The sequence below is a fragment of the Asterias amurensis genome, chromosome 17, assembly GCF_032118995.1.
Source record: "Asterias amurensis chromosome 17, ASM3211899v1".
In the NCBI taxonomy this organism is placed as follows: Eukaryota; Metazoa; Echinodermata; class Asteroidea; order Forcipulatida; family Asteriidae; genus Asterias; species Asterias amurensis.
In genome coordinates, this window is record NC_092664.1 from 979,286 (window position 1) to 1,004,747 (window position 25,462).

The 25,462-nt window shown below is 37.8% G+C and overlaps 1 protein-coding gene across 1 annotated transcript; it reads right to left on the reverse strand.

The window, feature by feature from the left end:
• Positions 1 to 460: 460 nt before the first annotated feature.
• LOC139949724 (clathrin light chain B-like) lies at positions 461 to 24,082 on the reverse strand. Its single transcript, XM_071948228.1, has 5 exons — positions 23,842 to 24,082; positions 10,591 to 10,640; positions 5,970 to 6,102; positions 5,241 to 5,352; positions 461 to 3,926 (listed from the first exon to the last, which is right to left on the reverse strand). The coding sequence occupies exons 1-5, from the start codon at positions 24,008 to 24,010 to the stop codon at positions 3,755 to 3,757; spliced, it is 636 nt and encodes a 211-aa protein (XP_071804329.1). The 5' UTR covers positions 24,011 to 24,082; the 3' UTR covers positions 461 to 3,754.
• Between the last annotated feature and the right edge of the window lie 1,380 nt (positions 24,083 to 25,462).

A 25,462-nucleotide genomic window follows, 5' to 3' on the forward strand; every position in this document is an offset into this window, starting at 1 on the left:
TTTAACATAATAATCAATCAGTTTAACGATTCATCAAAGCAGCTATCAAATTGCAGCAGAGCTTTATGAGGCGTGTCAAACTCATTTTTGGGCAATCTCTGGAACTTTTCTGCAGTCTTAAAAATGCTTGGTTAACTTTTTGTTTGGTTGAAAGGTTGAGGAAGAAACATAAACAATTTTAAAAATGGAGTTAATAAGAAAAACGTAAATAAATACCCCAATTCAAACACAATACAAAATTAGGTCTTGATCAGTTGACCAATAAAGATCCCGAAAGAATGACGATACACTAAACTGAGTGCTAAAAGAATTTGACTCGACTCAACACGAAATTAAATGGCCGAGTTCTAAATTTGAAACGCAGTAACTGGAGGGGAAAAACAGCTGTAATTCGTACGCATGAAAATGAATTTGCCAGTATGTGAACTGGGGAGGCAGAAGAAATTAATCAAAATGCAAATTTACATTTTATATGATTATATTTATTGAGCATAACTAAACAAGTGTTGATATATTGTATTACATTATCGCAAATATGTACCATATTAAACCATGGGGAAGATAGATGCGTTATAAAAGTCCAGTATGCTTAAAGGAACGTTACAGAGTTGGTAAGAAACAAAACTCGTGAAGATCACAGATTTAAATAAAACTTACACGGTCTCATAATGATGATAGTAGAAAACATCCCTTGAAATATATATGTCTGAAATGTCATATTTGATGAGAAACAAATAACAAAATTTTGTATTTTGAGTTTATAGCTCAGTGAGCGTTTTATTCATTTTTGTTTTGGCATCGATGCAATGCAAAATTTCGTAATCGGGTTTTCACCATTCTCTCGTGACCCAGATGGCCGATTGATCTCAAACTTGTTCAGGTGTGTCAGTTTATGTAATGGATTACATAAACGGCTTACACTGCCAGCAACTGTTTTGTTAGCAAAAACCAATTATGAAACGTTCCTTTAATAAATTATTAAAGGGAGGGTACACGTTTGGTAATTGTCACTTGGTGTTCACTTGGTGTTTCCCATCATAACCATAAACTAACAAGCCTGTGAAAGTTTGGGCTCAATTGGTCATCAAAGTTGCGAGAAAATGATGAAAAAAAACACCCTTGTTGGACGAATTTGTGTGCTTTCAGATAAGAATAAAAGACTTCAAGCTAGAAGTCTTTTATTATTTTAGTGAGAAAATACCTCTTTCTCAAAATGTATGCTACTTCAGAGGGAGCCGTATCTCACAATGTTTCATACTATCAACAGCTCTCCTATGCTTGTTACCAAGTCAGTTTTTTAATTAATATTTGTCTTGAGTAATTACCAAACGTGTACCTTCCCTTTACAACAAAGATATCTTTGTGAGGCTATATTGCTTTTACTTATATGGCAACATTGTAGACATTTGTGTTGGTTTCTTACTACTTACTAAAGCCCAGTTCATACTTCATGCAAATGCGATACACATTTTGACGTCACAAACAGTTAAGCAGTGTTCTCACCTCTTGTTGAACATACACAGCAAAAACGGGGCTGTGACATCAAAATTTGCTGCGCATACACAGATAGTATGAACCGGGCTCAACATGCAGGCGATAAAGTTTACTACACCATGCTATGGATGTATGACCCACTATGTGTGTCGGGCATCATAGTATTAGTGTATTCAAAACACATTATAAAGCCAGTCACAGCTTGGTATAGCATCAGATATAGATCCAACCAGTCAGTGTTTTCAACCAACATGTATGGTCAAAAGTATTACAATAACTTTGGGATCTACATGTACCATGTAGTAATTTTCTTGTAGTCTAGCATGAAGCTGTTTGAGTAACTTGACCAATCTTACATATATGTAGGATCAATCTTAGGACTCCTCCTACATGATGCAAATGCTAGGAAATGGAAGGATCAATCCTAAGTTAGGAAGAGTTTTGTGAAATCGACCACAGTTGTCACTTGGTAGCAGCCAATATTTTGGTCTATTATGAGAACAAATTAATTTACAGTACCTTTGTACTATACCTACTTTGACATTATTTAGATATGGACATGTGAATTTGACCACAGAGCATAATGACTTGTAACTTTTTTATTAGATATCACAATCAGTGCACTTGGAGTTCAGCTGACTAAGAGTGCACATTTTTTGAAAATGATTTTCACATTTTTTGAGCAAGCGCTATGAGCGCCTGCATTGGTGAATACCGATGCTATATAAGACATACATTATTATTATTATGAGGCCTGCTGTACAGTTATAAGGTGTATGCAGTGTGATGCTTCACCAATGACCTGTCAATGTATATGTAGTTACCATTGACATGTGGCATTCTCACAATATGAACAAAGATTGTACACAATGCAATTTAGTAGTCAGCAAGATACTTGAACGTAAATTGATTGGTCAACACTTGTGGGTTAGACATTACGATGAGGCCTCATAACATTATTCCTTCTTGTTAAAAATGTTGCGTGTGTGAGAGCAGCTCCTACCAGATTAACAGGAGAGGAAATAACACAAATTCCACAAACAAAATAACACATTCAACTAATTCAACCAACTCGTCCAACATTTTTCTTTTTATCCCTTTACAGCAGTTTCACATGAGTAGATCTTAAAGTTGCCAGTAACAAAAATATACCCCATCACAAGCCTGAATGAGGTCAATGAAGACCTATTATTGGCTGAGAGTTGTGCTCCGCGTGTACACATTTCCATTGTTTGGTCTCTATGATCGCAGCCAATGCAAGGGTCTACAAACAATGCATTTATTGACCAGTTATCTTTTAATCCTTCGCCAAACCATTTTTGCACTGAGCAACTATGCATCATTAGGAAACCACTGCTGTACCGTCAGTCATTTCTTGTACAGGGATTTAAGCAAATTATCTAAAACCGTCAACTGTACATTGTATCTCTTTTTTAAATACTTCAAACACTATTTGTCAACATCCGAAATCATTTTCTATTAAAAGTAAGCTACATACAAAACATACCGTAATTGTACACAAATATTGGTCATACTGGTGGGTGTTGCGAAACACAACTAAAGACAACATGTAGTTGCAATACATTGGTTTCCTATTATGTCATACGTAGGACAGAAAAGTGTTTTAGCTACTCCATGTTTCTCTCACGTTTCCCTGAAAATTTTACTTTTCATTGCTGGGGGACGAGCCTAAAAATGACTGGTTGTTTCAAGGCATACAAAGTTCTACTTAAACATTATAGTCTTTGATGATTCTTCTTCTGGTCAACAAGCATTGATGAAAGCCGTGAAATGTGCTTGGAATGTTAATACTATGACTTTATTTCTGCTCAAATCAACATTTTCTATGCACTCATTTCGGTTTTTAATTGTTAAGTTGCATTTGGCATGAATTTATGTTCATTACAAACAATCTTCAAACACAACTGAAATTGTAACACCTTGGTTTACAGTCTTTTTGTCCTTTCATGATTTTTTAAAGAAAGACACAACATCAATGCAGGCATAAGAACCGAATGATGGAGTATCCCTTCAGCTCACACCACCACGGCTGTATAACAATGCAAACATTGGTCTCAACGATTACAAACCTCACATCTTTGCAGGAACTAAAAGCATATTGACCTAAGCAGTGGTTACAACTAATCATGTGTAAATTGACATGTTTATACATTTCTTTGAAAATAAATGAGGCTAACAGAACGACCTGATTAAGGGGTGCATTTAGTGACTCCCAATGGTTTAAAGAATGCTTTATTTTCTACTTGTCTATCCCTGACTGCTTCAGATGCAGCAATATTGAACGCAATCGTGTCACATCTTTTGTGTTCTTACTACTCTTTGGGTTGAAATCACAGAGACGAGCGATGCGTTCCCATTCCTGGCCTGGGGTTTCCTCATCACGCTCATCAATGAAAGCTTTCTCTGCAGCCCTGAGGAAGAAGAAAGCATTGTATGAATATCTAGTACCTTCTATCGCTCCAAGTTCATATTCATGACCTGTACTAAGGGACTCCTATCCACTTCTAAGATGAATAACAGGCCTGGAATTACACAGCCTCTGTTGCCCTGGTCTTGGCCTTGGTGCCCCTTCAAAAGTTTACCTCAACGAAGATCACTCAAACTTCGCAACATTAGATAGTGAATATGCAAACAAAAGGATCTTTTTGACAATCGCTCAAACTTTGCAACATTCGCTGTGTCTTCTAACTGCTGATAACAAATTCGGAGCATTCACAAGTTACTCCCAACCTCCTTACGAAGATCAGTCAATTTACAAACCGGTGTCTAAATTTCAGCGAATGTTGAGAAGACGCTCATTCGTCTTAGATTTTTCTAAGCATTGGTAACGTTGGTAAAGAGTGCATAAGCGTTGCCAACGTTCATAAAAGCATTGGCAAGCGTTGGTAAACATGCGTAATATATTTGTAAGATATTGGTAAAAGGGGGCCAAAATTTAGACATTGATCTTCCAAGAACATTCGCCACTCTGTGAGAGCAGCATTACGAAGTGCTTCCTAAATTTCAGCGAATGTTGTGAAGATTTTCGTAAGCATTGGTAAGCCATTGGTACCGTTAGTAAAGCGTGCGTATTATTTGTAAGATATTGGTAAAGAGGTGTCGAGGGTCGACCAAGAAAATATTCACTCTCTAATCGCAACTTTTGGGCGATTTCATCGCGAATTTCAAATATTCATATTTGCAAGAATATTCGCCACAGTGTGAGAGTAGCATTAAGACCAATAAGTCGGATAAGGAGTTCAAACCTTATTTCAGGACTAGGTTTAATAAAAATACATTTAGTTCCTTTCTTAATCTAACTTTTTTTAAATGAACTTGTACATGTACATGTACTTAATATAAATGTAAATTTTCCAACTTGTGTTATAAAACACGACAACTTCTGAGCCCCCATCCTGGCTATTTACAAAACATTCCATCCATTGCAGCCATGCATTATATAAAAATTTTCTAGGGCCACAAATTTAACTACATTGGTTTACCATCTCAAGACTAACCCTATCACAATAACAAGTTTAGCCAAATTCCCCAGACACATCTGCGATTTAAGATAAGTATTGCAACCATTCATTCAAACCTCAAAAAGACTTTTTCAAATTAAACAAGCACACTATTTCAAGTCAATACACTTTTCAGACTAAACTAACTGTTTATTGGCCAGAATAGCCAAACAATGCAAATAATATTGATCAGTTGATGGAACTTCTGAGCTGTTATCTACTTACTTATTAGATGTTTTAGTCTTAGCAAGCTGTTCCGTTTGCCTGGAGTTCCACTCAGACATTTCTTTCTTGGCAATTTCCTTCCATTCATTTTGTAATTTGTCTGCCTCGGTATCTAAAAACAAGAAAGGCTAAAGTTATAAGTGCTCACGTTTAAGAGCAACCCACTTGCAGCACCTCCAAGCTCTAACTGAGCAAGTTTGACTGCTAATAATAGTCAATCATGGGGAATTTTTTATAAGCGTTTCGTTTTGGGCTGAACATGCAACACTCAAACTATTTGATGGACTGGTAAATATGTTTTGCTACAACTACTTACAAATAGGCAAACTACATGTATGTATGTTTTTGTAATGGGTTAGGATAAACCCTACCTGCGTTGAATCTAACTGGACTCACCACTTAAAGGCTCAACCTAATCAGAGTGCTTTGGGTCTCCTATAATACCCTCAGTCATCTAAAGGGTCATTCCGTGTCAAATCACCCCCCCCCCAAAAAAAAAGTAATTTTAAACCCTACCCTCCTCAAATTTGCTCAAATTTGGTTTATGGGGTAATCGTGGCTCAACAAGCTCAAATTTCATATCAGAGGGAGCCGTTTCTCAAAATGTTTTATACTATCAACAGCTCTCTATTGCTCGATACCTACATGTACCTTTTGTGTTTTTATGTGTCCATTGCTTTAAAGGGGCAGGATTCTCAGACAACTTGTTGACCAAGGAAACTACTGTACCTTTGTTAGTGAGCATCTCTTTTTGTTCTTCTCTCCATAACTTGATTTTCTCTGGCTCATTAGCAAGCCTATCAACCTGTGAGATTGAGGAGTAGTTATCTGATGGTCCATTCATCTGAGCTTCAGTGTCATCCTGTAATTAACAACACACCAATTGGATGTTTAAACGTGCATTCATAAATACCTGAAACAGTTTATCCATTCTGATTGGTCGAGAGGGCATCACGAGGGGTTGTTTGAACGGATGGTATAACACCAGTAAAAAGTGTTGAAACATGGGCGTGACACGCGAGTTTGCACCTTTGCTTATAAGACAGTTTCTTCATTCTTATTGGTCAAGAGCAACGGCCAAGACATTTGTGCCACATCACGCGATACGCACGACCTGCACAGCATTCCCTTATAAGGAGTTGTTTACCCGAGGGCCTTGACTGGGCCTTACCATTTCATAGTGAAAGAAATCATTGAAAAATTTAAACTTTTGCATTTATTTTACTTTTTGACCATAAGTGTTGATGTTTTTTGACCTAAAAGGTATATGGGAATCAACGTGTGTTGAATCGGTTTTCAACTAGTGGTTTAAACCCGCCGAGGCCTGGTTTATGATAATTTACCTCGACTTTGTCTTGGTAACATTATCAAGAACCAGGCCTTGTTGGGTCTAAACCACTAGTTGAAAACCTCTTCAACACACTTTGGTTCCCTTATATTTCCCTTCTTATCAGCATTCATCCATAATCAAGACAGTTTAACTTCGCTTTATTCAAACACAAGATTGTTCACTCATTCATGCACGGCCGCTGGAGGAAAAATGCCTCTTCATTAACATTCTGTATCAGGAGTATCACAAGGCCCCAACAATATTTTGTGGACAAACTTTTACTGCATTATTTGCATTACTTTTTAATCATTTCAGATGAAGTTAAAGGGTCCAAGAAATGTCTCTGAGAAGGCCTTAGATTGCACCAGAGAGCATCTACGACATCAAATTTTCCCGGGGCCCTAAAGCATGCCCCAGACCCCACGCCGTAATGGCGTCGCCATTCGCACTCGCAATGTAAGATTATTCAATGTCCCTACCCTATAATTTGTTTTTGCCTAGAACCCTTGCAACATACGATTATCGGTCCGATCTGGGTTGGCCGCCCACTTATATTCACGGAGTTTGCCGTCCAGATAACATAAAGAACTTGTAGGTATTTCATCGCCTAGAATGTTGTTAAACGTCAGCAGTAGGCCTATTAATAATAATACTTTAATACCAAAAACGCTTGCTGACGATGTACAGCGTAAATTCAGTTTATTGTCAACAAGAGGGAGAAGCATCTCGACTGAAAGACTCAAGAGATATGTGATTAAAACTTTCCAGGAGTCCCATGTCACTGTACATTTTCCAGTAATTGGATGACTGATATTGATCAAAAATGCTTACAAATTGTTTCTTGAACTGTGTATTTAGGCACACAGAGGCTTGATTTTTCGACACAAAAACTCCAAAAGCTCAGAGCTTCACCCCTGGACCCCACCAGGGGCCGTACAGCCGGCCCCTGGACCCCACCCATTAAATTTCTTGCAGCAAAAGACAAAGTATTATGACTACAATGTTGTGCCCCCCTCCAGGATCCGCGCTTGCTGCTGATCCAAACAACCCAATGTTGGAAATTGTTGGTTCCCCCCCACTTTTAATACCTTCCGGCGGGCCTGATTTATGCGACTGTAATCTAACATTATTTTTGTCTGCTATCTGGGGGGTTTTTTTTAAGGAGAATTAGCACACGCACATGTGATGTGAAATTATGTAACATGTTTATAATATGTTGGTTGTATTGATCAGTGCACTTGAAATAATGTAGGCCTAGGCCTGTTACAAAATAATTGTAATTGTCAACTTAAAACAAATGAATCGGCCGTTGATGGAAACGCTGATTTCTGCTCATGTGAATTTCCCTCCGTTGATTTTTTCCCCAATTAATTCCTATTGGTAAACCTGATTTTACATTAACATTCAGAAGTCAGTAGTGCATCTCCATAAACAAGTTCCTATTCTCTCTCTGCATCTGTTTACAATCCTTTATTATTCTTTTTTTAAATCGTGGCTAATAGTCTATTGGGTCCCAATGCAGCCTGGCCGTAATAGTCTATTGGGTCCCAATGCAGCCTGGCCGTAATAGTCTATTGGGTCCCAATGCAGCCTGGCCGTAATAGTCTATTGGGTCCCAATGCAGCCTGGCCGTAATAGTCTATTGGGTCCCAATGCAGCCTGGCCGTAATAGTCTATTGGGTCCCAATGCAGCCTGGCCGTAATAGTCTATTGGGTCCCAATGCAGCCTGGCCGTAATAGTCTATTGGGTCCCAATGCAGCCTGGCCGTAATAGTCTATTGGGTCCCAATGCAGCCTGGCCGTAATAGTCTATTGGGTCCCAATGCAGCCTGGCCGTAATAGTCTATTGGGTCCCAATGCAGCCTGGCCGTAACAGTCTATTGGGTCCCAATGCAGCCTGGCCGTAATAGTCTATTGGGTCCCAATGCAGCCTGGCCGTAATAGTCTATTGGGTCCCAATGCAGCCTGGCCGTAATAGTCTATTGGGTCCCAATGCAGCCTGGCCGTAATAGTCTATTGGGTCCCAATGCAGCCTGGCCGTAATAGTCTATTGGGTCCCAAAGCAGCCTGGCCGTAATAGTCTATTGGGTCCCAATGCAGCCTGGCCGTAATAGTCTATTGGGTCCCAATGCAGCCTGGCCGTAATAGTCTATTGGGTCCCAATGCAGACTGGCCGTAATAGTTTATTGGGTCCCAATGCAGCCTGGCCGTAATAGTCTATTGGGTCCTAATGCAGCCTGGCCGTAATAGTTTATTGGGTCCCAATGCAGCCTGGCCGTAATCCAAGCGACTTCAAAAGCCGAACCTGTGGTACCGCGGTCGTTCAACGACACCTCGTTATCACCCACATACCTTATATACAAATAATGGGCGACCTGGCGTCTGTGAGTTTGTGCGTGCGCACTTGGTTCTTAACTTACATACAGTGTCGTATGTCGTATGGATATAATAAAGTAAAATCTACTTTTTTGAGACCTGATAAAATTTGTGTACACTTTCGCCCACCAAATCAAAAAACACAATTGAATACCAACCACCCTCGTGTGCTAATACCCAATTTTTGAACCACCGCTATTGACAGGAAAGTCTCAAAAAATGTAAAAAATAAATGCTATGATATTTCCATGCAAACACCATAAACGGTAAATGAAAACGTGTATATTCACAATTCTTGTCTCCAATGATTCAACTTAACACGAAGGCAACAGTGCAGACTGGCGGTACCACACGTTCTGTACAAAGAGATCTAATCGCGCTCACTAATCGGCCGTCCAGCTGGAGGTCTCCTATCTTTTTCCACTGGTCAGAGAGGGGCATTGTCAGGGTATTCTTTTGTTACTCTGCAGTTTTGCGGGTCGTTCAAACTCCTTAGAACTCTTCCTTACTCCATGGTTTGATGTAAGCACAGAATTCACTGCTTCCGTAAGCGCTAAGTTATTTGCTTACAGCAAGTAGATGAGCCATGAAATTTGCCAAGCATGTGCCTGACGGCAATGTTTTCCTAATTTTTTTAAGGATTCTTTTTTGTTTTTTACTCAATGTGATAAAAGTAACAGCAGATTCACATGATCACAGAAAAATGTAAGATTAAATCCATTTAAGGTCTCCTTTTTTATAGTTGGTAATAATGGTGTAAAAAATAGTTCAGCTCAGAACATAAAACTGCAGTATCTCATTGTCTCTGTAAAAACTGTGACCATGTGGCAGCACTGTGCAAAGAACTACATCCAACACGAGAATGAAGTTTCAGGAAAAAGAAGGAAAAAATAATCAGTGTTTAATAAGAGACTAAATTGCGAACGCAATTCCCTTACGGCATTTTTAATAACAATTTCTGCCGTTAATAATAATTTTATCTTTCAACCAGGTCCGTTTACCTACTCGCCTTCGTGTTGTTTTATAAAGAACATGGACAATTGAGATTGCGGCAAAATCATTTACAGAACTTAAAATTAATCTCTATTCAAGATTTTTAGTTCAAATTCACACTGAACTCGGAGACCATATATTTTGAAGTGAAAAATCCAGAAATCCAAAAGATTCTCATGCCTGAAAAACAAGTTTTTGATGTTGAATGGAAAAAGAAGGAAAAAATAATCAGTGTTTAACCCTAATCCTAACCCTAACCCTAACCCAGTTTGAGTTTATAACTACATGTAAATTAATTTTGACATTTTAAATGCAATAAGAATTGACCGTCGGAGTTGCGAGATATCTATATGAAAGAAAAAACACCCCTGTCACACAAAGTTGTAAGCTTTCAGATGCTTGATTTTGAGACCTCAAATTCTAAATCTGAGGTCCCGAAATCAAATTTGTGGAAAATTCCTTCTTTCTCAAAAACTATGTCACTTCAGAGGGAGTCGTTTCTCACAATGTTTTAGACTATCAACCTCTACCCATTACTCGTAATCAAGAAAGGTTTTATGATAATAATCATTTTGAGTAATTACCAATAGTGTCCACTGCCTTTAAGCTAAACTGTAGGAAAAAATCTTCTATTTTCAATTGTATACTTACTGCGACTGGATCTGCCACAAAACCACCAAAGTCATCATTAAGTAATTCATCTGTAAATGAAAAAGGAATAGTTGTACATTCATAAATACCTCAAAAAGTTTCGCTATTCCTATTGGTGGAGAGCGTGTCACACGGGGGTGTTTAAACGGTTGATAATGACCAGTTGGAGCTCTGTTTATACATGTAACCGGTTGTTTTCGGATACTACACGCTAGTCTTGGTGCAAGACATTTCTTGTTACCGGCGATACGGGCGCTGTCGGTGAGTTGGCCGTGCTGTGTGTGAAAGGAAAACGAGAACATCTTGCACCAAGACTATACCCGCACGAAAGGATCCGGAAACTGTCAACTCAGTCATAACAATGCAACACACGGACATACAGAGCTCAAGCACGTCAGAAACGGATAAGTTTTACACAGTTTCTTACTTTATTTTGCCTTTTAACCAAAAAGACATTTATGAATGGGAATAAAAGAGTAGTGACTCATTCTTAAACGGCAGTTTAAACCTTGCAGGGTCGTTGCATAGCAACAACCCTGTCGGTTTTAAACCGCCAATGAAGAACTCGTTGCTATGCTTTTATTCCCTTAATTAATCACAATTGAGTGCAATTGATCATGTGATACGGATATTTGTTATGACTGGTTTCCCAAACACACAGCTGCCAAAAATGCCACTAAATTACTTTAAAAAAAGACAAAAACAATAATAATAGTACTAATAATAATAATAATAATAATTAGAAATTAAGTGTTCGTAAAAACGTACACAGAAAATGTTCATGGTAAACTTTTAATAGTGCCCTCTTGTGTTTAAATACATGACTCGGTTGGACACGGGTACCGGACTCGGACTTTTACATACATGTATCAGGATGTGGGATAGGATAACTCGCCATGTAACCGAGACACGACCAGAAAACTTAAACCTCTTCCGTGTTTGGGTTTTCAGTAATCTGTCGATTTGTTCGGAATTGTTCGGAATTTACGTGAATTCTGTGCCGCGTCACAGGCTTTTTAACGTGTACTTAAGGAATAGTATGGCAAGTCGGCACTGAAAATGACGAAGTCGTCCGCTCGCAGAAAATTTATAAAAAACATCTATATAACAGGTAAGAATGACGCAATGGTGACGTCAAGTATTGAAATAACTAAGTTAAGTTTTAAGGCCAAACAAAATAATATATGTGTTTCCAGTTACCCGACCGACCCTAGAACAACACGCCGACCCTATGGAATTTTATACATTTACAGACAAAATAAAATAAAACAACCCGATCCCACTCCCCATACGACAAAATACTGCACGATTTTAACGTTTTTATATTTAATGTTTCCTTTTTTCTAAAATGTTTTCACATTTAAAATAAAGCATTAGAAAATACACATTTTCTTACAAGAAAAGACGTCGTTGATCCATGGTTGAATGATCAAGTACTAGTATTGCATGCAACGACGGACGGACGACGTGTAGGGTGTTGGGAGGTCGCTGCATGCATTTACACGAGCGAGTTCGTAAAGCTAGCAATCTGTTAATTGCGCTGCTCAATCTTGAGATTGCACAACAGATGTTGATTGAGCGATGTACGCCGATGGGCTGCGCTACGCCCTCGCTTTTGCGCCGCCTGGAAACGCGCTAGAAAGTTCCACGTGACACGTCGAGTCTTGTCTCAATGCATTTATTGGTGGTTCGCATACATTTTACAAATAGAGGGCGTTTTATCTCATGCTATTGCATTGTTCCAAAACGACCTCTAGCGTTCAATGTTTCTTGTATTTTATTGTCGCACGCAAAGTAACAACGACTACAGGCGTGAAATCTGCTTTTGTGTTACGTGAAATTTACCGACCTCGGAACGGTTGCTTTTTTGGGGCTTATTTTCTGTGTCATTTTAAGAGATTTTCGAGTCGACATCGTTGAATTTACTGGAAATTTACATGCAAGGGCAAAAATATTTTTAACATTCGTTCATACCCTAAGTTTTGAAGCAATAAAATAATTCAACAAAATAAAATGTGTTTTCATCCCTACCGACCCTAACTTTTTGGGTAGTGTAATAGGAAACACATATATTATTTTGTTTGGCCTAAGCTACAATTTGGATAGGAGTGTAATGTGTACAATGGGAGATTGTTAAGTACAAGATTATTTCATGTAACAAAATGTGTGTACAAACATTATGGAAATAGGGCCGTTATAATAATTATTATAATAATAAGAATTTATAATAATAAAAAAAAATTAAAATCTCTAGGATTACAATAGGCATCTCGACTTCGGCTGAATAATATGCTCAATAATATTCTACGTAGAATACTGTCCATTAAATAACATCACCCCTTCAGCACCTCAGATCCATAGTCTGGATCCGGCTCTATAGGATGTATTTTTAAATAGGCTGGATTGGAATTAACTGCTTTGAATACGAACAGAGTTTCAAATTCAGTTGAGAAGTTTGAAAATGTTATTCATAAATACCTCAGACAGTTTCGCTATTCCTATTGGTGGAGAGCACGTCACGTGGGGGTGGTTTAATTGCCATGGACAAAGGCCTTAGCTTTCAGCACGGGCCTTTATATCACACGGCAATTCGACCATGCCTGTTTTAAACGACCGTGAAAGAACGAGCAGCTACCCTATTATTCCCTTTTTAATGAAATCGCTATGCATTTGTGTACAAATGCAATCATGGCTAGTTATATTTTGTGTGCGTGACCTCACATGACCTCTACTTCCGGTCGAAAAGGGGTCAAAACAGGAAGTGCCTTGTAAATTTGAAAGTCGGAAAAGCTATGAACTTGCTTGCTTTCAGCGATGTTAGCGTCTGGCAAGGGTGGGCAGTTGAACAAAAATACTGATGACACCACGAAACACAAGAGCGCCCTCTAGCAACAAATTTAAACCTTTTGAAAATGGACTTTTTGAAGATGTGAGTGGCTTAGGTTTTTGTAATCACTTAAAAATTTGAACACATGTTGATCTTCGGGCAGGCATCATAGATGGAAGTTTCAACTCGATGACGTCATCAGTGGTCATGTGACTTGGAATTAAAGGTGCACTTTTTGAAGCTGTATAACTCCCGCAGCAATGATGGGAGCAAGTTTAGTAAGTTTTTAGATATTTGCAAGTTCTTCCAAATTATTCCAAACCCAAATAATTCTGAATGTTAAAGGAATAATCTTTCAGTTAAACTTTGTGTTGGTAAGAAATATCGCTAAAATCATGAGAAACATGCACGGGAAAATGGTGAATATTTCCTTGTTGTGTCTTCAAGCCGAGTATACCCGGGAGAATTACGTGATGCATCGCTGACAGCTGTCCTTACTCTGTTTTGACAGAACGAAACTCGCATTTCCAGTTGGAAATATCAACGCAAATTGCTCTAAAATTTCAGGTAAAGATTGTCAAATTTATTGTTGAAATTGTGTACACATTATAACTTAACTTCGAGTTGGGTTGTTTATACATTTTGGTAATTTTGTTTGTCTGACTACAGGGGGTTGAAAATCGATGTTTTCATTTCATAAACAAACATTATTTTATTGAGTGTGTGAGACGTCGTGTTTTTTAAAATCAATTTTTCTGGCGTTTATGTTTTTCCAAAACGGGTCGTTAAATTAAGCGTCAATGTCGTTGCAAATTCCACATTATTTCAGACAGGAAGGTTGTATGATCTTGATTTTTATTTTATTTAAAATGTTATGATTTGCTTGTTTGGATTAGGATGATAAACGCAAAAATGAATTTTGTTTTGATGTTCCTCAATACGACAGAGCGGGTCACAAATTGCTAAATGAACATCGGTATACATGGTATAAATGTTTTTACAAAAGTGGTTAAATAGCATGGATTGGTCATAACTGCTTTAAATATAAATAGAATTTCAAACTCAGTTAAGAAATTTGAAAATGTTATAAGCAAAACAGCTGTGCATTTGTGCACAAATGCCATCATGTCTAGTTACTGTTTTGTAGTGCAGCGTGCAAAACAGCTCTTGTTTTCGTTCAAGTTTTTTTTTCTTTTCAGGACTTTGCATAGTTCCAAAAGAGCAGATGCAATGAAACCTTTAGAGATGACAGGTATTGGTCCTACATGTATGATGATCCTTAAACAAAGACGGCATGATGACGTCATCACACGTCACGTGACGTCATCTTAAAAGGTGTTTTATTTTTAATATTTGAAAATCTTTATCAAATCAGCCACAAGAGACCGAAGGTTTACGTTTGCGGGATTGGGCAAGGATAGGTTTTCATTTTGTTTTGTGTGCGTGACCATGACCTTTACTTCCGGTTGAAACCGGAAGTGCCTTTTAATTCAATAGTGGCAAAAGTTATGAACTTGCTTTCAACCATGTTAGTGTCTTGCAAAGAATATGCAGTAAAAAAAATATCGATGACATTACAAAACGCAACAGCGCCCTCTTGTGGGAATTATGATTTTACATTAATCAATTAATAAAATTGTTTAAAATAAATACAAAAATACAAAAAAATCAGCTACAGCATAGTTTGTTAATGGCTAGAATTCATGCTAGATGTATAGACAGGCATGTAAATGCCCGTTGAAAAAAAAAGAGGAACATTTTTGAAGGCACAACGCAAGTGCGGAGCGACGCAGCCAAAACCGCCACGGGACATGAGACCCACAATGGTACCCTAGAAAATGTTGAGGTTTATTACTAGGCTTATTTTACATTATTGTAGTTGTACATTGTTGTTGACAGGCATATACTACGCTAAAAAAAATATATTATATTTTAGCGGCGATCTTTTTTTTTTTAACGTAGAATTCCGAGGAAACACGGAAGAGTTGCATGCCTGTATAAATCATGGCCTTGATTTTCAATTTTAAGGTCATTTTGAGGTCAAAAGGTCAAACAAAGTTAAAAATCAATATTTTCAACATTTGTGCCAAATTGAATCACAATGATAGGTCTATCCATAAAATGTATTTTTAGCTTTATGTTGATATGACAAACGTAGACAAATAAACTTTGACCTTTACACAAAAGTATAGCAAAGCAAAACGTAAAAGTGTGATTACACGTATCTTAAAAAGTGTATATTTTGAGTATACCAAAATTGTTTTGCGACAAACCCGCTCGTTCTAGCTTCACCAATGTCATCATAACATAAATGACTCTATGAATCTACGATACTGTGTTTCCTCCTGCCTGTGTAGGGAAGGGGACTCCGCCCAAGGAAAGAGGGCTACATAAATACATGTAGGCATTTTGACCATTCAATTTAAAAAAAAAAAAATCATATTGAACACGATTCTGAGAATCTGATTGTTACTAAACCCACAGTAACTGGGGCGCTGTACTCCTTTTTTGAATTTTGAGAACAAAAATGAGTAGGCCTACATACGTACTTATGTAGCAGGTATTACATGCATCTTACCGGATTCAGACATTTATGATGCATAATAAAGGAGAGAGGACTTTTTGAGTCACGGTGTAACAGAGACACCAGTGTCACGGTTACGCGTGAAACTGTCGGCCTTTACTGCTTGGCCAACGTTTGAAGGTTTTCAAACGTTATACCAATGATGTTTACACATTACCCTCTGAAATTTAAATTTTCAATGAAAACCTACTAATTTATGGCAAAACAAATTTCACACTTCACACAGTATCTGAGACACCATTGCCTCCGTTATAGTGTGATGGATACTTTTGGATCGTATATGAAAACAAAACATCTGATTCGAGAAATTGAAGATGCATTAAATGTTTGAGCTATCCCCACCATATAAACATGCAAAGACTATAGAAAGTACATAACATTTTGAACAAATAACACCATGTCCTGCTTTGGCCCCCTACTTTATGGAAAGACCCATATATTATACTCCGATAAAAACGAATCAGAAATTTATAACCTGACCAATGACCTAGTGGAAATGTCTAAATAAAGTGTGCTTTAATCGCTGTCTTGAAGGCTTTATAATCTTTTAAATCTAGGATATTGTGGGGGAGTCCATTCCAGTGTGGTATTGTCCATGGGAAAAAAAGTGTTGGCGTAAATTGTTGTCCTGGTTTGAAGTTGCATGAGTTAGAGTGGATGGGTTCTTCTAGTAGGGCGTGTTGGTTTAGTGAGGTGGGTTTCCCAGTTGAAATTGACGAGGTTGTGTAGGATGCAAAACATCATAGAGAGAGCTAACGACAACCCTCAAGCTGGTGCCAGTTGAGTTTGGTAATCATTTCTGAGACACTGGACTCCCTTGAGTAGTTGTTGAAACATAGTCTCGCTGCGGATCGCTGAATCATATTAAGTGTATGTTTTTCTTCTTGGGTTTTAGGGTACCATGCTGTAGTGCCGTAATCTAATTTTGGTTGGATGAGGGATGAATATTGTCGTGATTTCACGTCAACAGAACATGCTTTTACGTTTCGGCGAATGACTCCTAGTATCTGTCGGCAACCACTAGTCACGTGCTGGATATGCTGTTTCCATCCCAGGTTTTGGTTGAGTTGGAGACCAAGGTACGGATGTGAGTCAGTAGATTTTTAATGCTTTCCTGCTAATTTGTTAGAATTACTAATTTCCGATAACTTTCCGCATGGCACCACCACTTTTTTTACTAGTTTTTACAAAAAGGGATCTCATTGAGGTAAATTAGATACGAGGTCTGCCGGACTGGCCCATTTTTCCTCGTATTATCCGGATCTCGTCTAAAACGCAGCGCGCTAAATATAGATACATACGTCATCATTGTGCATGCACACAACACGTGTACTTGCATTATACATTGTACATGACATAATGGCTGCACGTGTGTACACAGATGCATGGCAGAGCTGCAATTGACTACTGACCTGTGTGCATAGAGTAGTGTGTGCGATGTACTACACAAACAAGCACAACGCGGGGATTATAAAACTGTTTTAACTAAGTTATTTTAGTTTTAAATTCAATTTTAAAATCAATTTACATTTTACAAGATTGAAAAAATGTGTGAGATTTTAACTTGCGTTCATGTTTTGGGAAGTTTCCCTTGCAAAACTTTGGTCGCCGGCAGTTTATTGCCAAGAAATAAATAGTCTTGGTTTTCATTGGTAACCACCTGTTTAATGCTGGATGGTTCATTGCTGCTGCGAGATACCAGGGAAACTCTTGCTGCTGCAATGCATATTATATTGCACACGCTGTGAAAATTTTCAGTCAATAAAATAAAAGCTTGATTTTCATTGGTAACCACTAGTGTAATAATAGAAAGTTCATTGCTAACGCGAGATACCAGGGAAGATCGTGCTGTTCTGTGTTATATCCTCATGCATGTGTGTGCATGTGTGTGCATGTGCAATACTCTTGTCGCAGCACAAAAAAATAGAATCTTGATTTTCATTGGTAAACACCTGTGTCATGTTAGATGGTTCATTGCCAATGTGGAATACCAGGTAAAATCTTGCTTTTGCATTCAATCATCCTATTGATCACGCAACTAGTCTTGCTTATAAGTTGCGGGTGGGTTTTTTCTTCTGAAAATTTATAATGCGCTTAAAAACTCAGTGGATCAGTATCTTTTCTTAAGATTTCTCCAATGTTTGAACCATGCAAACCTCCTAATCCCACCATTGTCTGGAGTTTGGAATTAACAACCTTGCTTGCTGACTCGTGACTCCCGATTTAGGATTAGTGTTGCTAGCGGGAGCGTCCACTTTACACCTCTATTGTGTGTCTTAAAAGCCACAAATATCTACTTTAACGGCTGTACAGGTATACCTTTGTTGGTTTTTTGCCGTTCGGGACCGGCAAAAAACCTCGTATCAACCGGAACCTCGTAACATGCAAGCTCGTAATAACGGGAGTCAACTGTATATTATTTCGTATTAAACTAGACAGCGAAGCTGCCATGGCGAGCTGTCGAAGGCCAGATAGACCCAATGACTGACAGAAAAACCAATTATTTGATCAACTGATGGTCAAAGGGGTGGAGACATTGACATTTGACAAGTATGAAGGAATGACCATTATAGGTTTACATTGTTTTAAAACTTAAACATTTCTGTATTCCAAAAACTTTAACCTTTTTTTTATTCCAAAAACTTAAACATTTTTTTATTAAAAAAAACATTATTGTAAAACATAGCTGAAAATTACCAAAAATGAAATAAAACTAATGTTTTACTCACTTTAATAAATAATATGACATTCTCACGAATTTCGTTTTAAATAATGCTAGATGTTCAACTCTCTTTTGTTTTTTGTTTTTTTGTTTTTTTATTGGAGGGGGGGTTGATTTCTTTTAGATGTTTTATGGTAGTAAAATTTATCCAATGTTTTAAACAGTCCAGGCTGTAATTTTGTTTTTAATGTTTGATGCTTAAAATTGCTTATAAAGACACTGAGACATGAAAAGGGTTAACTTTTTTTAACCGAAACATTCTTCCAATGTTTTAAACAGTCGGCCTGTAATTTCTGTTTTGATGTTCCACTCATTTGCTTAAAAAACAAACTCATTCAATTTAAAAATATACGACATAGGCCTATAAATTATACGCAAACGTTCCATGTTTTTCCCAGAAGAAAACTTCATGGTAAAAATTCATTCAATTCATTGATTTGCATATGTTCTGATTATCTTTTTCCAAAAGAAAAAAAGAAACAAATTCATTCAAACAAGCCGAACAAGCCAATTAGTTCTTCCCAACCCCCCCCCCCCAAAAAAAAAAACAGGAAAAAAAACATTACAGGCCTTTACATTACCTGCAGCATGAAAAAAAAAAAACGAAAATCATTACAACAATGAAAAAATAAATATATGAACACATAAATACATAAAATAAACCACAATATTTATCAGTACGAGTTGAAACCCAAAAATTTTGTAAAAAGTTGTTTGGGTATGAGTTGACTTGGGTACATGTTGACTTAGGTACGAGTTGACTCGGGTACGTGTTGACTCGGGTACGAGTACTTCTAGAAACTATAAGGCCGCTCCCCCGTGAGCCTTATAGGGGTCTCATATTTAGGGCCTTAACGCTATACGTTTCAGCGTTGATGGGTGAAAGTTTTTCAGACTTTATATTTTTCACACTAATCAACCAAATTGGCTCTAATTTGTACAGAAGGTGCAACTAACCCTAGTAAAGAAGTATACCAAAGAAAATGAATCCCATTGCTTTAGTTTTTAAAATACATGTATGGTGCGTGGAAATCATCAAAAACTCAAAATTTGGACCGTGGACCAGCAACACAGTTTAAAAAAATGACTAAGTCCAACTAATTAATATGCGTAAATGGTATAAACGCAATGTCCAAAGAAGATGAAACTTGCCATAGTTGTGTGGGTTACCAATAGCAACTAAATATGTAAGTATCAATTAATTGTGGCCCATTTTCTTACAATTAGGTTGAAATTACAAATCAATTGTAAACAAAGTGTAGGAGCCGGTGATAAACGCTGTAACGCAAGTTTGCAACATCCAACTCAGACAAAACTTGGCTTGGTTAAAAAGTCAATTATTACCTCAGTTCTACAAAAGTAAAAGTTATGGTAGCATTAGCAATGCTATGCAAATTAAATGTCAATGCCCTGTTCATTTTCATAAATTACTCATAATTTAAATGTATAAAAGTGGATTGCCAAGCCTATCTGTCTTGGTTCAAACATAGAGGTAGTCAGTGTAATTATCACATACATTTTTGCATCAAACAATGATTGTTAAAGTTATATAATACTAGTTATTATGTACCACAAATTAATTATGCTATTATTAAAATAAAAGAAATTGTGTTGCTCACTTTTTTTTTATTGTTGATTGATTGAATGATTGATTGTGTGACTGATTCTTTTTTGTTTTAATTGTTTTAATTTATTTAAACAAGCGACCATGAAGCCCAATTTTTACATTTTCTTTGGTTTCAAAAGCCTTACAGTGTAATCTTGGGTGTTATGGTTTCATTTTTATTTTATGAATTTGTTTGTTGTTAAAAAAATTAATAATAAAAAAAATGGGGGGGAGTGAACAAGCAAAATTTCTGTCTTTTTTTTTTGGGGGGGGGCAAAAAAAAACCCGTAATTCAGATTTTCTACTGAGGAAATACATCCCTGATATTATTAATAATGTTTAGTATAAATTTGGATGTATCTACCTCCATCATGTCCATGATATAAACAGTTTGAGTAAACTCAGTTTGTAAATGAAAGCAGAGGGCGTAAGTTCATAGAAACTACCCAACTTGGTACAACTTCGCATGCGCAAACAAGACTCCACTGGATATGCGCTGTTACAACAATTGAACTCACTATTGCTGATTTATTTTACGTTTTTCTTTAAATATTTCTTATTCTTGGTCAATAAATAAGAACATTTTTTAATAACAATATAGCTGCACAACTGGAACAGCTTGCTTAAAGTCTAATTGGCAGGTAAGTGCCGTTTTCAGACAGAAAACAACGTAAAATGTTCAGCATGCAAGGCGGTAAATGCACCCAAGTCCCGCCTTGTACTCTCCACACTAATTTTTGGTTTTTTTCTGGTCGTGAAAAGTACGAGTTTTTCAACTCAAAATTCTGGTTGGTTCAAGATAGGAAACCTCATATAACATATTTATAAATTATTTAACCCATAAATATGAAGAACTTAACTGTATATTTGTTTTCCACAAATATCAGGTATTAATTCCTAAAAACCGGACGGAGTTTTCACTCGACGAACTTTTGAAACTTTTTCAATCGTAGAACAAACATGCAGCACACCCACATCGGACAACCCCCTCGTGAAAAAGCTGGAATCGTCCACTTTCGAATGGGGGGTTTACCTTTAACTTTGGTTGGGAGGAACCATTCGAGATCGTAGTTTTAAAACCATGCACTACATTTTTCAGCCGCGAAGCGGAGCGCTGCTCCCGCGGTCCAGATTTCGGAAACTTCTACAAATTTAGGGAAATTAGGCATTTTCAGTCTTTTATTAATCATACTCATTTATTCTCAAATCCAATAAAAAATATATAATTGTAAAGATAATACTCTAAACGTTGTAAACACCCCCTTAGATGTTTGGATGCAACCATTTTTCATTCATAAATAATGGGTTTGGTTTGGAGTGAATTGACGGCCGCTGCATGCTGACAGACGTTTTTCAGTGCACCTTTGACGTCCCTACTTATAGTTTCTAGAAGTAGGGTACGAGTTGACTCGGTACGAGTTGACTCGGGTACGAGTTGACTCGGGTACGTGTTGACTAGAATACGAGTTGACTCAGGCCAAACAAAATAAATGTTGTGTTTACAGTAACGGCCCTAAAAAATTCCAGGTAGGTAGGTAGGAAAATAATTTTATTTTGTAATTTTATTTTTATTTTTAAGTTCTTGAATTTTGAGTTATTTGTTAATATTTTAAACCCGTTACCATGAATTATACTAACCTTGTTCGACTCATCAAGTTATAAACCCTCATGTTGGAAAGTGGTAAAATATAAAAGTTTATAAGTTGTTTTAGAAAAAACATAACATAGGTCAAGTTGCAAGCGCTTTAGAAGTTACAAGGAAACTTTTTATCTTACCATTAAATCAGGGCCATGTTTTAAATGCTGACATCAGTTTTACCAACTTTCAATTTGAGGTGTGGTTATTTTGTTCACATTTTTCATTCCATTGTTGTACACTTACTTGCACTTTACCCAGACTGACGAACCTCCGGGTTGCTGGGTGAAAATGATGTCACTCAGTAGGCTCAGTGGTGCAAGGTGTACCATAACATTAACAACAGAGCCGAAACTCACAACTCACATTTTCCCCAAAATAATATAGCAAAATGAATAAACACTTTTGAGGGTCAAACTTATTATTTTGAATGTCAGCCTGATCTGATCTGAATGTGTGTTGTGAGTCTCTGGGTAGTTTAAATATACTTCAAAACAACTCAAAAGCTTCCCGATGGCGTTCCCATCGCATGAAAATTTGATAAATTTAATGTTGGGAAACACATCTACAATGCTGTAAAACGTGCTGGTAAGTTCGACATCGTGCCAGTCTCCACATTGGGACGTCGAACATTGAGCACAAACGTGATAAAAGTTTGGCCCATGGTGATCTTCGAAAATATTGAGAAATGTCTTGCTGACATCGATGTTTACTAGCTTCAACTTGGCTGGCTGATGGAGGCACTTTTCTGTTTTCAAGCTAAACAATTTGTTCATGTTACCGCACGAAGAACTGCCTGACGTCGACGCCATGTTTTGATGCAGTTTTCATTCGCAGTCTGTCCGTAGTGTAAAACGTGTTGTAAACGTACGCGGCCGGTCACCCACGTGCTGTACACCACTGACAGCTACACCATGTTTTGTTGTGGTGTCCAATATGCGGCCGGCTGCCAGGGGCCCAATTTCGTTTCGTGCTGTACCACTGACAGCTAGCTGTACTGTACTGTTGTACCGTGTTTTGTTGTGGTGTCCAATATGCGGCCGGCTGCCAGGGGCCCAATTTCGTTTCGTGCTGTACCACTGACAGCTAGCTGTACTGTACTGTTGTACCGTGTTTTGTTGTGGTGTCCAATATGCGGCCGGCTGCCAGGGGCCCAATTTCGTTTCGTGTGACATTGGATCGCCCCGAAGTACGCTGTGAACACAGCGGGTGCGTCGGGGCCGGGCATCGGGTGGCGCGTGCACCTTTCACAGAAAAAATTGTGGCAGTACAGTAAGCTAGGCTAGGCGTGGGCTGGGTGCACAAGTTTTGATATCGCCATGATTTTTGCAAAAATGCATTATTACACTGGTAAGTCGTAATAAACAGTTTTAAAGTGAGGCAACATGTTAAAATTCTCATTTTAAATTTTACCAACTCACAAAATATTTAGAAAAATGTTTTGAGGTCGGCAATTCGGCCGCAAAAAATTCAGGTCGGTCGGGTTACCGTAAACACAACATTTATTTTGTTTGGCCTCAGGTACGAGTTGACTCGGGTACAAGTTGACTTGGGTACGAGTTGATTTGGTTGGGTACGAGTTGATTTGGTTGGGTACGAGTTGACTTGGGTACGACTACAAGAGGACCCGAATTCTTTTAAACACTGCAGACTGAAAACGCCTAATTTTGAGGCTTTATAAAAAGCTATTGTTGAGCTGATTTTTACACCATTAGATTTTTCTTGAAATGCTCTTTTTAATGGTACAAAACTTGTGGGGTTCCTATACAAAAACAGCTGAAAAGTGCCACACTCCCTACAACTACAGTAAGTTACAAAACTGAGTGTGATACAAATAGATAGATTGTTGTTAGTGTTAGACTGTAGTGTTACCCACCCGGCGACGCCGCCGCCGGTGCCTGTACATCTGGCGCAGAATCTCCACCAGCAAAACTGTCGTCTTCTAGGCCTGCAAGCTCATCTTGCTCCCGGGCAAGAAATTCAGCAGCTGGGTCCACTTCGGGCACTGGAGAACCAGAATTGTCCAAGTTTTCTGAATCTGCCATTGTACTGATTATTGAATTGCTTTAGTGGTTTTCGATCAAGAAGTAGCTGTGTATCGTGGAAATGCTGGTGCACATCAACCTATTACTTATTTTAATGTGTGTATGCTGCGTACCAGCGGGACAAATTGGTGGGCGTTCAAGCAGTCACTGGTTTCCCCATACCTTCATTCATTTAATTAACACAAGATGCACAGTACCAGCGGTCGTGACAGGGAGGTATGGACGGGTAGAATAGATAGGCGAAAGCCTCTTGAAATAAAATAGAACTAGCGGGATGCCGCGCTTCTCGCTAGATGATGAAATTCTTTACACAAATATCTCGAAATGTAATGTGGGTGAGGGTGTTATACGCCTCTCTTAGTATGTATGCATGACGTCATAATTCTAACCCAATAGCGCACGTCCTACTTGCAGTGGCTGCGCCCACAGCCTCGTTTTGGGTTAGATTGACGACGTACCTTATGCATACATATAAGAGAGACGTTCGGAGGGACAGAGGTTATAATAACTTTGTATAATTGGATTGGAAATTGTATTTAAAATGGTTGAGAATTTTAAGCTCTAAAAATTCATAGCATTCATAAGATTTCTATACTGTTATTATTTGGGTTGTTTTTCTTTGATTTTTTGTTTTGTTTTTTTCTCCTTTTCTTTGTGTGTTTTGCCATTTGTTTCTCTTTATCCATGCCCTTTAAACTAATTTTATGTATACTTATTTCGACTTGTTTGTTTGTTGGTGTTTTGGTGTATAGTTTTGGTAATTCCACCATAAGGGAGCGACTTAATATCGATATAATGAATGTTTGTTGATATCGATGTTAAAGTTTAGTTGTAGGCCCATATTATTTTAGTTTGTTTTTGTTTTGTTTTTTGTGGGTCTGTTTCTTCATTTCGTTCTTTTAGATTTGTAAACTGTTGATTAGTGTAACAAAAATGGTAGTGTTACATGGGTGTGGGTGTCACAAGATAGTTGTTCAATTGTGTGTTACCTTGTCGGTCTTATTATGCTAAAGATTGAAAAAAGATTGAAGATTGAAATATGAAGTACATTATAACTAAGGATATATTATGAGGTCATGTCAATCTATCCTGGATGAAGACAAAGTAAACGCATTAACCGCATACATGGATTATTTTGTCCCCAACATTTGAGCATAGTTTTAATTCAATGGGCTATGTCATTGTTTTAATTTTATTATCTCAACTGCACTGAGTATTTCCCCGCTATAAGCCAATCATAAGGGTAATTACCTAGTCGACTAAAAATATAACACACTGATAATTACACAGTATTCTTGTACGGAGTGTATTGGGTTTAACTTAATTCACGTGCACGCAAGTGTCTTCACATTGGCGACCAATCGGGAGGTCTTTGTGGAAGAGCCAATCAGACCAAAACATTTTTCTAACCCGATGAATCTGGCATCAGTGGTATTTTGGTTCCCTTCTCAA